This window comes from Cyprinus carpio, chromosome B16 (assembly GCF_018340385.1).
Source record: "Cyprinus carpio isolate SPL01 chromosome B16, ASM1834038v1, whole genome shotgun sequence".
Taxonomy (NCBI): Eukaryota; Metazoa; Chordata; class Actinopteri; order Cypriniformes; family Cyprinidae; genus Cyprinus; species Cyprinus carpio.
In genome coordinates, this window is record NC_056612.1 from 11232108 (window position 1) to 11246768 (window position 14661).

Genomic DNA, 14661 nt, shown 5'->3' on the forward strand with positions numbered 1-14661 from the left:
ATTGATAAAATTCCTGTTAAGATTTAGATTTTCTGTAAATGAGTTTATAAGCACAGCATGTTAAAAAGCGGCATGTGAGGATGTGCTAAAACCGTTTCGCAACTATCATATGAAAAGAAGCCAAAAGCGCTTTTCTGCCCATTTTAGAAAGCGCACTGCCCTACAGGGGAAGAACAAACATATAAGTGCACACATTTTCACGTTTAAGAGGATTTTTGTGATGGCTGTGCAAATCCATAACAGGAAAGGCACTTCCTTTTATAATATATAGCAAAATATGAAAGATTTACACAGAGTGCGAAAGAGATAAATGTGTGCCAATATTGAAGAAAAGCAGTTTTTATGAGCAGAACCTAATTAAGTAAATAGATAGTTCACCCCAAAATTAAGATTGTGATCATTTACTCATGTCATGTTGTTCCTAATTTTAATTAAACATTTTAATCACAAAAGAGAACATTTTTAAAAATCTTTGTGTTTATCTAACTATAAGATTTAGTTATGGACCATACTGAAAAAAAAATAATAATAATAGTAATAATAATAATAATAATAATAATAATAATAATAATAATATATATATATATATATATATATATATATATATATATATATATATATATAAAAATGAAAACCAAAATATAAAATTTAATATGTGCATTATAATTTTCTTTTTTCAGGAGAAAGTCAGTCATACAGGGTTGGAACCATAAGGGTGATTCAATGATGACAAAACTTTCATTTTCAGGTGAACTACCTCTTTAATATATTTCATCTCATAATCCATCATAATTATGGACATTTCTATTGTTGACCTGGTTTAAGGCACCAGAGGTACTGAATCAAGTCTCAAGGCTTAGTAGGGCTCAAAGCGCTTCACATCATTAAACAAGAGTGAAAGGATCTTGTTCTAATTTAGGCGTCACATTAATTACTGCATTATACAAAGCGTCTGCAAGTAACCGTGCAAAGCAATACAAACACCCACACCCACATACTGTACATGCACAGAGCTAAAATGTCTCTGTTGGTGCCTGTCCCAGGGAAAAATATGGCGTCATAGATGACATTGTTTAATATAAGAAACTTTTCAAGTGTCAGATGGAGTACCAGTGTACAAAAGCAAAAATCAGCATAAGATGATCTACTATACTATAAAACGGCTCAGGTGATGACGGTTTGTCACTCAGTGACAGAGACTAAGTCCATCACACTGAGCCACAGTGCCTTGGGCTCCAGTCAGTGAGAAGACAGTCTGTGATTCACAGCACAGAACATACTGCTTTTAAAAAGTTCAGTCTTTGCCGTCAACACTTAAAAAGTTTGCAGGCGACTGCCTGATTCGCCTGATTAAAAATCTTTGGAATGTTCATCTGTTAAAAGCAGTATAAATCATTGCATTTTCAAGAAGAATGTTCTTTTCCCTTTTTGTATAAAAGTGCACATTTGGATGTTCACCACTTGTGTTCCCTTAACTCTTGTTCCCAAGCTCTCTGTTTCAGAAGGGCAGGAAAGTGGATGAGTGGTGCAGGAGCGCTGACGCTCTCGTCTCTTGTGGATGCACAGTGTTTGCTGAAGGCACGTGGGGCTCATTTAGCAGGAGGCTCGACAGGGATGTATTCGGTCTCTCCTGCGGACACCTGGGAGATTCTGCGTGTGGAGCCCCACAGTCGGCGGGAAAACTGCCCAGACCGCACCTGAATTAGGAGAAATGAATTAGTCCTTGAGAAAAGAAATTGCTGACTCCGGTAAAAAATTATTATTATTAAGTTATACATAAATTAACATCTTTAACAAAGGGAAGGTGACCTCTTTTTTTTTGGTAACATGAAACAGTAGTTTATAGAAGCCCGTTTCCGCCACTGAATACATTTTTTTTTTTTTTTTTTTTAAAAAGGTTATTGCGGCTTTCTATGTCACAATTCTCACAATAGCGAGTTTAGATCTCACAATTCTGATATTCTTTCTCAAAACCATGAGATATAAACTCGCAATTACAAGTTATAAAGTCTAGTTTATATCTCACAATTCTGACGTAACAACTATCAATTCGAGTTTATAACTCGCAATTCTGCCTTTATATCTCACAGTTCTAAGAAAAAAAGTCACAATTGCGCATTTGTATCATGTACGAGATAAAAAGTCGCAATTACCTTTTTTCTCACTGTTTCTATTAATATTCACTATGGAAGCTTGTTTCCATCACTGAATAAAAACTAAAAACTAAAAAAGTAATTGCAACATTTAATCTCACGATTCAAACTTTTTTTCTCAGAATTGCGTGATAGAACTCACAATTGTGTGTTACAAAGTCAGAACGGTGAGATATAAGCTCACAATTATCAAACATAAAGTCAAAATTGCAAGATAAACTCTTTATAACACGTAATAGCATATAAATGTGGCTACATCTACATTATTACTAATAACACTATAACCTCACAGAAGTATGTAACAGAAGTAGCGACATGTCTTTTTTTCAGCACAGCTATGTACTTCTGAGTGTAACGGATTATTAAAAAATAAAAAGCGTAGGAAAGGAAACTTGACTGCATGGATTCATTTATATATATATATATATATATATATATATATATATATATAGTATATATATAGTATATATATATATATATATATATATATATATATATATATATATATATATATATATATAAATTAAAAAGTAATTTCTTTTAAAGTAAATCTTTACTGTTTCCTCAATATTTAGTACATATGCCATTATTTTTTTTTTAAATTCTAACACTTATAATGTAAAAGTAAACTGTTTTAAAAATCAATACTTTTTAAAGGTGTAAATTGTGCCTATCAGCATTATGATGTACTAATAACAGTTTAGCAGCATGGAATTTATTTCAGGCAGAAAAAACCTGCTGGCAACCCCTCCACCTCACCTCTTCCGGTTTTCCTGCTCCCACCACGATGAGTTTGCCATCCTCCAGGCCCACCAGAATATGACTGCTCTCTTTCGTGACAGACACACAGCACACAGGGACCTTCAGGGCCAAGGGCGCAACAGCCAGATTCAAACTAAACACACGCAAAGACAGAGAAAAAGAGGCTTGGGAATGAGAAGCAAATATGCACCCAGCTGCTGAAGATTTACTGTGATGACACAAAGGATTTATTAAGAATGCATCTACTACAATGGGAAAAAATATCAAAGAATATGATCAAACAGGTCGTGCTAAGCTGAGCAGCTGTACGCCTACACTACTGAAGTCTCTTGTGTTCACCACAGCTGCATCTGTCTGATCAAAAATATTTTTTTTAAATATTATCGCAATTTAAAATAACTGTTTTATATTTTCTATTCAAGTGTAATTTATTCCTTTAATGTCAAAAATGAATTTTCAGCAGCCATTATTTCAGTCTTCAGTGTCACATGATCCTTCAGAAATCATTCTGATATGCTGCATTTCTTATTGAAACATTTCTTATTATTATGAATGTTAAAAACGGTAGATTATTTGGAGGAATATAAATGCAAAACAACAGCATTTATTTTTAAAAGACTTTACTGTAATTTTAGTCAAATCTATGGAAGCCCATTTCTGGCTTCTGGCAATTGCAAGTTTACATCTTCTGACATGTTTTTCGCAGAACTGCGTGTTTTAAACTCGCAATTCTGACTTTTTTTCTCAGAACCGTGAGATATAATTTCGCAATGCTGTGTTATAAAGTCAGTTTTGTGTGATATAAAATCGCAATTGCGAGAAACAATTGACTTTCAAGTCGCAAGTTTATATCTCACAATTCTGAGAAAAAAGTCAGAATTGCGAGATATAAACTCAGAATTGTGAGAAAAAAAGTCATAATTGCAAGAAAAAAGTAAGAATTGCAGGTCGCAATTCTGACTTGTTTTCTCGCAATTGTGAGTGTATATCCTGCAATTCTAACTTTATAACTTGCAATTGTAAGTTTATATCCCCCAATTCTAACTTTATTACTAACAATTGTGACTTTATATCTCACTATTCTGAGAAAAAAGTCAGAATTGTGAGTTTGTATCATGCAATTCTGAAAAAAAATAAATAATCTGGATTGGTAGATGTAAACTCGCAATTGTGAGAAAAAAAGTCACAGTTACCTTTTTTATTTTTTATTCAGTTGAAGAAATGGGCTTTCAAACAAATCAAAATGTCCATGCTAAATAAAATTATAATTATAATAAAATATTTCTTTCTTTCAAAATATACATAAAAATGTAAAAATAAATAAATAAATACTGTCTACAAACTTTTTAACAAGGTGTACATTTAAAATGACCATTATAGGTGTTTACCTGTACAAGTCTCGAATGTGAAGGTTCCCTTGTTGTGTGCCTACAATGAGGTAGTCAGGCACCAGATGCAAAGCTGAAATCTTCTCGTCCAAGGTCTCAGATGCTAAGAGAGTGCCATTCACAGAGTACACATGCAGTGCATACTTCTCCTACAGGCACAAAAAAAAAAATCATAAAAAAATACTCTTCTTAAAAAAACAGGTGTGCAGGCCAGATTTGAGAGCCATTGCACTAGTGGTCTTGCATAAAGCATTTTTTGGTTTACAATTTTTTGTTTATTTAATATTGAATTTTATTTTAATTTCCATTCTCACAATAACTAAAAAACACTTGTCTCTTTTGCCAAACATTGTCAATCAGCACCTTTCCAGCAGAGCGGCCCTCTATAACAGTCTGTGCCACTATGTGCCCTTCCATGCCGACCTCCAGGTGTGCCACAGGGGCAGGAAGGCAGCTCTCACACGGGGGTCTCAGGGTCCGCAGGTACTGTCCACGACGCACACTGTGCATGATTACTGTGCCATCCTGAACAAGAGAAAAAGAGAGCAACAGAGAGAAAACTCATAAACTCATGATTTCTAATAGCAATGCAGTAACTCCTGAAGGGACGATTAAGAAGTGGTCTGATCTAAACTGACCTTTGACCCTGAGATCGCCATATCCAACTCAGTGCTGATTGCGACACATGCGACCTCTTGATCATGTCCACAGAGCACCTGCACGGGCCGTGGAGACAGACCGCTAGAGAAACCACCCTACATGTAAAAGATACGATTTATTGCACAGCACTACAACATAGTATTATATAACTTATAATAGCAACATAAAGCCGAATCACAATAGCAGTAGTTGCCGCAATAGCTAAATTACTGTATACCTGTAAAATAACACCATCTTGATAATAGCCAAAAAGTACCTGAGCACACTTTTATTTCAAAACTTAAATATAAAAATAAATGTTAACAAATTAATAACAACATTACAATACAGGCTTCAAGTAATTGTCAGTTAAATAAATACTGATTTAAGTTAATAACACATAATGTGAGAAAACACCCAGAATGTTGGGGTCTGTACATTTTTTTTTGAAAGTCTCTTATGCTCAACAAGGCTGCATTGATTTGATAAGAAAATTAATTAAAAACAGCAGTATTGTAAAATATTGGTAAAATTTAAAATAACTTTTCTATTTCTATAACTTTCTATTTTTAAAATGTTTTTAAATGTCATTTATCCATGTGCTGGTAAAGCTGAATTTTCAGCATCATTACTCCAGTCTTCAGTGTCACATGATCCTTCAGAAATTATTCCAATACGCTGATTCGCTGCTTTACTGTTACTTTTGATCAATGTTTTTGTGCCCTTGCATAATAAAAGTACTAACATCATAAAAATATATATATTGTATGACAGTTTACATTCTGTCCAAATTTAAATGGCTGCTCATAGGTGCAGATGTACCCTTCTCGCCCTTTTATTTTTGTATTAACTTGTTATCTAAGCATAAGTATTCTGTGTGAGCAAACCTGCTGTTGGACCTGCCACACCATGCAGGTGGTGTCTCGTGAGCCAGAGATGAGGTAGATACCACAGAGATCCAAAGCCAGGCATGTGACCACATCTATATCCCACAAAAAAGCACATTATTCAGCCATCAGGATACTTGTTCATATCATAATCAAATGCATTATATAATCAGCAATTTGCACCACACATCTTCTAAGAAGCTGAAATCAAGAGAGAGCTGTCAAATTTCTACCGCCTTTAAATGATCAACATGGTCGAAACTAAATTTGTCTAATATTTGCAGATTTTTTATTAAGTAAACTTTACACTGTTTCACACTGAAATGCATTAAGTTATTAATCATATTTCAGGCTTTACAGGGTTAATGGTTCTGTTTCAGCAACAAATGATTCATCAAACATCTCTGCCAAATCTGACAGCTGCTAATTTTATTTAGGATTCAGCTCTATCAAGCTCATTCCACTGCCTACAGCTGCGCCTTGGCTTTGTACTATTTAGGTATGTCTGTGTTGGACAGGCGAGCCTTACCTATGTGACGGCAGATCCTGCCCACCAGCTTGGCCTTGCCTAACATAGTGACCCTAATGCTGCAGTCCCAGTGCCCCCCGCTGAACAGCAGACGCCCGTCAGTGGACACCACCAGCACCTGGGACCCGATTTCCACCCCTGGGGAGAACGGCCCGCTGAGGAACCGCTGGGTCCTAAAAACAGATCAAACAAAAGGTTAGTACCAACAAATGGGACTAAACTTGTCAGCAGGAGAACATTTGAAATAGATCAATGTTGTGTTTAAGCATCAGATTCGACACGTTAGCAGACCACTCAAAAACATCAAGAAAGGCTTGGCAAAACAAATTAGCTTTTACTACAAAGGACCCAATTTGACTGAAGAACATTCATAGAGACCAAAGCAGCCAAACCACCAGAGCTTAATGTCAAAGTGCTGCTATTTATAAGCTGCTATAAAGTTTTTGATTATTTGTCCAAAACCCAATGTTGTCACTATTAAAATATCTTTGTGCCTAATCAAAACCTCTTGTCTTTAAAACTATATAAAATCACTAATTCTCTGAACATGATTATATGTTGTGTTCAGACATGTGTACATGTTTAAACTTACTTTGGGTTGCTCACAGTGGGGTCTCTGGTGAAGGTGAAATAATTAGCTATGTTCTTGTCGTAGGGCAGCCAGCTATGAGTGCCTATCATTCCATTAGCACTCACTGTCACCTGAAACAGGACAAATGCCATTCAACAAATGATCAGGAACCCTAAAATCTGTGAAGGACCCACTTTCTAAAACATATGCTGAGAGAAAACATTTTTAAGAGTGAGATAGACAAAATGTTGTTCCCAAAAAATAATTAAATTAAACTGAATTAGTTTTTATACTGTCGCTGTACTAAAACAAAGGAAATTATTATAATATTGTCTGTTTGTGTGTGTGTGAGTGTGTGTTAAGGGATAGTTAATCAAAAAAAAAAAAAAAGTGTTTTTTACATGTGATACCCTCAAAAATGGTGCTATAGGGTGATGCAGAGGAGACAAATTTATGAATAAAGTTATTTTTGTTTTCTTTGCATACAAAAAGTATTCTCGTAGCTTCGTAAAATTACGGTTGAACCCCTGATGCCACATGGATTATTTTAATGATTTCCTTGCTACGTTTCTGAGCCTTGATCGTGTAAGGATTCTTGCTGTCTATGGGAGGGTCAGAGAGCTCTCGGAATTCATCAAAAATATCTTAATTTGTGTTCTGAAGATGAACGAAGGTTTTACAGGTTTGGAACGACATGAGGGTGAGTAATTAATGACTGAATTCTCATTTTTGGGTGAACCATCCCTTTAAGCTGTCGATTGCTAGTTGAGTTAATTTAAGGTGAGTGTGATAAGCTGCATTATTTTTTTGAGTTAGGTCAACAGTGTTTGGAAAAATGCTTGTTTGTCTTAATTTACATCATTTTAAGTCATCTTACGACTCTCTTGAAAGTTTCCTGAGGCCTCCTAGTGGCCCCTGGCCCCATGGTTGAGAACAACTGTACTAACACCCTCTTCCACAGACCCTCTTGATCCTCAAAATTGGTTCTGATCTTATTCAAGTATTAGTACATGACATGTGAACATAATCTTGAAATAATCTCACCAGTATATCAGAACCAGGGATGATAAAGGAGCGGGTTTGATTTCTGGGCACCACGGCTTGGACTAAAGGCAGACCATCATTCACCACCTATGTGAACCAACATCAAAAACAACTCAAATCACAGTTTCACACAGCAGCTCCTTAAATCAAACCATCAGCACGTGGTGCTCAAAGTTGCATTTCAGCATATTATTCAATTCAAATTAAATACTGATAAATTGGGACTCACCTCCTTAAAAGATCGGAGTTTAGTGAGCTGATCAAAAAGGTTGGGAGGCAGAATGTCCAGACGGGCCTGCCGCCTAAATGCGTTCTCGGCTGACATACGGGGAGGATGGGGCTCCTGAATTACACAGAGAGGTTTCACTTGTGCCATATTACCCACAATACATTACAGAAATGCTTTCAGAACCAAGGTTTTTAGCATTAACTAAAACTAAAAATATTAAATGCATTTCTGTTAACTGAAATAAAGCTGAAATGAAAAAACTTGTCGCTGACTAGAGATGGAAACATATGTCTGATGTCCCACCTTGAGAAGCTGACAGGGCGTCTGGCCAAAGTTGCTGATGATGCCTTCAAGGGCCTTGCGCTCGGTCTCATTAGCTATGGCGTCCAAATCCACTGCACCTGACAGCCAAAACACACAGCGATCAGTCATATTTTCCATGCAGGAAGATGTTTAAATTTATACGAACTCATAAGAGCTCTCTTACCCTCATAAGTGCAGTAGTAGAAGACATTGAGAGCTTCCACCGCTTCAGGGCCTCGCTGCTTATACCCGAATATGAGATCGATCCACTCGTGCAGGTGAGCAGACACATGCTCACTCTCCTTTAAACACAGAGATACACAAAGAGATTGTGTCAGTTTTCTTTGCTGGATGCATCCAAAAGTCATTGCACAAATGTTGGCCAATTCACAAACAAATTACTTTTTGAGCTGTTTCTTTTTAAAGGAGTAGTTTACCCAAATATGATCTCTAAACAGCTGATAAAAACATCAAGAATCCACACAACTCCAGTCCATCAATTAACATCTTGTGAAAAGCTGCATATTTGTAATAAATTAATAAATAAGATGTTTTTAAACCATTGTTTATGGCTAAAATACAAGTCCTCTATCCATAGTATTGCTTTCTCCAGTGAAAAAGTCATCTCTTCTGAATCAGGCGAGAAATATGCACAGGTCAAGCACCGTTTACAAACATTATTGATTATAGACTGGTATTTTGGCCAGATTTAAAGTTAAAACACCTTAACGATAGATTAGTTTACTTACAAAAACGCAGCTTCTCACTTTACAAGATTAAGTTAATTAATGGACTGGATTCATGAAGATTCCTTGTAAATGACTAATGTTTTTATCAGATGTTTAGACTCTCATTCTGACGGCACCCATTCACTTGCAGAAGATTTACTGGTGAGCAGGTGGAAATTTCTCAAAAATCTTTTCACATGGAGAAACAAACTCATCTATATCTTGTATGGCCTGAGGATTTTAAATTTTGTAAATTTTCAGCAAATTAAATTTTTTAGGTGAATTATCCCTTCCACAAATCATTCTAAAAGTCTGTAGTTAATGGTATTTTAATAGTATTTTGTATTGTACAAAACATATTTACAAAATAAAGGTTACAAAAATAATTGATTGTTTTGTTTAGTATGTATGTTTCCACACCAAAGCTTTGCGGTGTTTCCTGATGAAGTCTTCAGGCGAAGACGCCCAGGGGGGAATCAACACATCATTGACATTCTCCTGATTGATTTGCAAGCAGCCCAGATCAAAACCTGCACACATGACATATTACAATTCAAAATCCATCAATCCAACATAATTCGTGCCAGTGTAGTTTTCATCACTGAGAAGCTTCAGAGAAGCACACTGACTGTTCATGTTCTGCAGGAACTCTGGGAAGTAGAAGAACTCTGGGATGAGCTCCTTCACATCAACTGGACTCTCCATTCGTGCCTGCCATGCTGCTGCTACTGAATGAAACTGCCTATCGGCACAATCAAACCTAAGCACACACACAATCACTCTTGTAAGTGCAGCCCAAACACTAGACAATATACATGATTACTTAAAAACCATCAAGTAAACAACACTGCAACCTAGTGGTCAATACTATGGAGTGCCAACAAACATAACATTTTATCTACAATATTTAAAATATTATTCATATTCAGAATATTCACAATTTGATGTTGGCGATCTACATTCCTGTATGGACACTTCATGTTTTATGGAGAATTAAAACCATTAAACTAACGTAGAGTCAAATTTCCAGTTGTACTTCAGGTACCGTTGGAATGAATAAACACATACAACATTTGTGTTCAAATATCTCCAGTAGGACAAATAAATAAAAAAAAAACTTGAGCAGGGGTGTCCAATCCTGATCCTGAAGGGTTAACATCCTGCAGAGTTTAGTTCTGGCCTGCCCCAACACACCTTCCTGTTTCTAGTAATCCTGAAGACCTTGAATAGCTGGTTCAGGTGTGTTTGAACTAGAGGTGGCCCTCCAGAAGCAAGATTGGACAGCCCTGGCTTTAGCTTGCAGTATGAACGCAGTGGTGTGTGAGTGTGTGTCTTACTTGCCGCTCTGGAGCTGTATATGTAATGAGGTGAAGGGCTCTGTGCGGATCATGTAGTGCATGACGCCGGCAGCATTAGAGTAGTGTGTGCCATAGTGGAACTTATCGATAGTGCCTGTTGGATCCTCAAAACTCTCATACCTAATCAAACAACAACAACAAAAAGACATTTAGAAAATCAAATGAAATACTCCAAAGATTCTACATTACGCTGCTTTATCTTATTATAGAACATACTGTTATTATTTACAAATTTAAATATATTTATAAATCATGTAGATAGCAGCTTGTGGTATTTTCTAGTTTTGTGATACATCTTTTAACAACACATTCTTTGATACTGAGAATTCTGCAAAAAGGACTATAACACTGTCTCACTTTTCCCTGACGTTCTGTGCATGTCGAGGGTTGACGACACCAATGGGTTTGGACAAATCTCTGAAAACAGCTGGGTCCTCCAGATCCAATTCAGCAGATGTGTAGTCACACAGCACCCAGGGGAACTGAGAATACAGACATGCACATGAAGAAAAAAGAAGACATGTGACCCATATAACATCCACCAACACCAGAAGAGTCAGTCACGCACACATATTTTTTTTTTCTTCAGCGAAATGGATATTAAATGCATATTAATCACCCAGTTTAAATAAATTAAATAAAAATCTTGGTTTACTAAAATAATAAATTATTTTTTTAATGAAATTTAAAGACTGAAAAACTAAATGAAATAAAATACATAAATTCAGCCCAAGATGCTACAGCATCCCTGCGATACTGCACAAGACAAGCAGTGTGGAAAACAAAAGCAAAAAACAAACAAACAGAACAGAACAGAACAGAACACAAGAAAACAGAACCAAACCAAACCAAAAAGAACAGAACAAAACAGAATCAAACCAAAACAAAACAAAAAACAAACAAACAGAACCAAAACAAACAAACAAAACAAAACAAAACAAAAACAAACAGAACAGAACAGAACAGAACAGAACAGAACAAAACAGAACAGAACAGAACAGAACAGAACAAAACAGAACAGAACAGAACAGAACAAAACCAAACCAAACCAAAAAAAACAAGACAAACAGAACAGAATAGAGCAAAACAACAGAAAAACAAAACAAAACAAACCAATCAAAAGAAAACAAAACAAAACAGAAAAAAGGCAAACAAAAATTTCAAAACAAAACCAAATCAATGCTAGCTCTGTGAAAACTCACCACTGGATACTGGGATAAATCATTGTATGTGCGACCAGCAATGGTGTTGAGCTGCATCAGATATTCAAAATTGGAGATCTCTCTGCAAACCCATCTCTGCAATAGAAACAAAAATGAAAATAAACAATAGTTAGATCTGGAAATTTTGGGGGTGAGGCTTTTTGACAGCTTTTGTTGGCAGATACAGCACAGAGGGCATAGGAATCTATGAGGAGAAAGGGAGGAATTGGGCTGGGAGAGAGCAAGAATGAGTCCAACCACCAACCAGCAAAAATGGAAAATACTGGCATCACATCAGACGTACGTGAGTCAGGTTGGAGGCTTTCAGGAGCTCCTGAGGAGAGCGAGAACCAAAGTAGAAGAGATTGGGTGGTCTGAGACCTAGGATCCTGGAGTAGACTTTGTTCCGGACCTGTTGGAGAACCAAAACAAAAAAATGGCAAAAATGCTTGTGGCCATCTACTATGCATCCTGTTCCACTGTAGTTTCTCCTGCAGTTAGTATGTGTCTAGCTCACCCCCTTCCTGAAGTTGATGAAGTAGTGTGCCTGGTCGATGAAGAACAGCTCTAATGCTGATCTCCGCAGGTTGTAGCGCCTCAGGTGGACTTCCCTTAGCTGTGACAATGGCCTAATCAAACCAAACCCAATCAAAGAAAAGAAGTCCACACCAAAGCAGTCACATTATTATCACATATCATATCTTATCCCATACACTACCAGTCAAAAGTCTGGAATAATTTAGTTTTTTTTTTAAATGTTTTGGAAAGAAGTTGCTTATGCTCACCAAGGCTGCATTTATTTAATAAAAAATGTTAATGTTGTGAAATATTGTTACAATTTAAAATAAAGTTTTTCTATTTTAATATACTTAAAATTCAATGTACTCTTTTTATGGTAAAACTGAATTTTTAGCAGCGATTCCTCCAGCCTTCAGTGTCACATGATCCCTTAGAAATCACTCTAATATGCTGATTTGCTACTCAGACATTTCTTATTATTATACTGAAAACAGTTTTTGCTATTTCAAATAAATGCTGTTCTTTTGATCTTTCTAATCATCAAAAATATGAATCAGCAAAAACGGTTTTCAACATTGATAATAATAAAAATTACCAATAATTGATCATCAATAATAATTGTTAATAATCATCAAATCAACATATTAGAATGATTTCTGACGGATCATGTGACCGAAGATGGCTGCAAAAAATCACAGTAATAATTTATAGTTTAAAATACATTATATATATATATATATATATATATATATATATATATATATATATATATATATATATATATATATATATATATATATATATATATATATATATACACATTTACAATATTACTGTTTTTATTGTATTTGTGATAGAATAAATTAAGATTTGGGTAAGCTTCAGAGACTTCTTTCATAAAACATTAAAATTATTAATTATTTTAAACTTTTGATTGGTAGTGTACAGACATTCATAATGTGAACAATGAATGGAGGCTTATCAGTGAGACAAACAAAACGAGCTGGGCGTTATGACGGATGTACTACACAATACAAGCTGTTACTCACCTTCCTCAGTCTCCTCTTTCTCACTGCTGCCATCGTAGAAGTACAGGTGGTGCGTTGTGACCTCCAGACGACCTGGTACCACGGCAACAATAGTGATGAGCTCACACTCCTCCGAGAGCACCAGCTTTTCCTTCTGGCTCTCCTCCTCGCCCTCCTCCGCCCTGAGGAATGACACACACAACCACACCCTGCTGAACACACACTCGATCACACTAAACACATCTCAAAAGCTGTACACACAAAGCCTTTGCAGGCACCAAAAGGCTGAATCATGACTCAAATGATTCATTCAAAAACACAGATTCATTCAGGAACTAAACACCACTACTGTGCGTTTACTGGAACGTGTAACAGTTAATTCTGCTTTGACTTCAGTGAGGAATTATTTTCAGTATAAATAGACTAAACAGACTTTTGTTAACTAAAACGAAAAATAATAAAAAACTATAAAAAAAAAATAATTTTATATATATATATATATATATATATATATATATATATATATATATATATATATATATATATATATATATATATATATATATAAATAAATTCGCATATCATTGCTCTTTTGTTGATTTTGATTGCTTCCATTGTCCTCATTTGTAAAACTCCATTAAAAGGTAAAACTGTTTGTACTACAAGCCAGTGTGTAAATATATGTTCTTATTATTTGTTAAAATAATTGTTTCTTTTTCTTGTTCTTCTTCTTATTATATCAACTTGTATATCATATCAACTGGTTTAGATAACTTACTTTACAAAGCAAATGTATCTCAGAGTTACATGAAAACACTTACTCATCAATGAAGACAAAATCTTCAAAATCCTCTAGTTTGTCGTCCTCCATGTCACTAACTTTGGCTTCCTTTGCAACAGCAAGAGGGATGGGCTCAGTTGAGCTGCGAGGGCTGTCGGCTCCTGCAGAAAAAAAAAAACACTCCAATATATAAATATTAACAGTGAAATAACTGGGAGTTCAAACGGACATAGATTGTTTTAAAATATCTGGTCAAAGCAAAATGATTTTACAAACAGTCATTCTGTGATCTTTTACTCACTATTGATTTTCTTAAATATCATTAATTCATTAATATTCATTTAACAGATTACACAGACATTTTCCGGAGGGATACTGACCCATGTTATCTCTCAGTGCGCTGGCATCACTGTGGGAGTCAAAGCTGTAATTTGGCACCAGCTTCAGACGCATCTTAGAGTACGTCTCCGCGCTCGACAGTTTCCAGTTCACCTGTGGCTGAACCCTGAAACACAAACACTTCCACTCAGTCCACAATCA

General features: G+C 35.6%; 1 protein-coding gene across 1 annotated transcript in view; it reads right to left on the bottom strand.

The window, feature by feature from the left end:
* Positions 1-741: 741 nt before the first annotated feature.
* The window catches only part of LOC109063164 (neurobeachin-like protein 2), a 59121-nt gene continuing 45201 nt past the window's right edge, over positions 742-14661 (bottom strand). Inside the window, 21 exon segments of the mRNA XM_042740720.1 lie at positions 742-1697; positions 2913-3048; positions 4304-4452; positions 4667-4828; positions 4942-5058; positions 5830-5924; positions 6359-6531; positions 6951-7060; positions 7974-8060; positions 8203-8316; positions 8506-8603; positions 8690-8807; positions 9654-9763; positions 9863-9993; positions 10571-10711; positions 10949-11073; positions 11794-11889; positions 12098-12443; positions 13361-13522; positions 14162-14282; positions 14502-14626. Of these exon segments, the coding sequence (XP_042596654.1) occupies positions 1590-1697; positions 2913-3048; positions 4304-4452; positions 4667-4828; positions 4942-5058; positions 5830-5924; positions 6359-6531; positions 6951-7060; positions 7974-8060; positions 8203-8316; positions 8506-8603; positions 8690-8807; positions 9654-9763; positions 9863-9993; positions 10571-10711; positions 10949-11073; positions 11794-11889; positions 12098-12443; positions 13361-13522; positions 14162-14282; positions 14502-14626 (2824 nt within the window). The 3' untranslated portion in view covers positions 742-1589.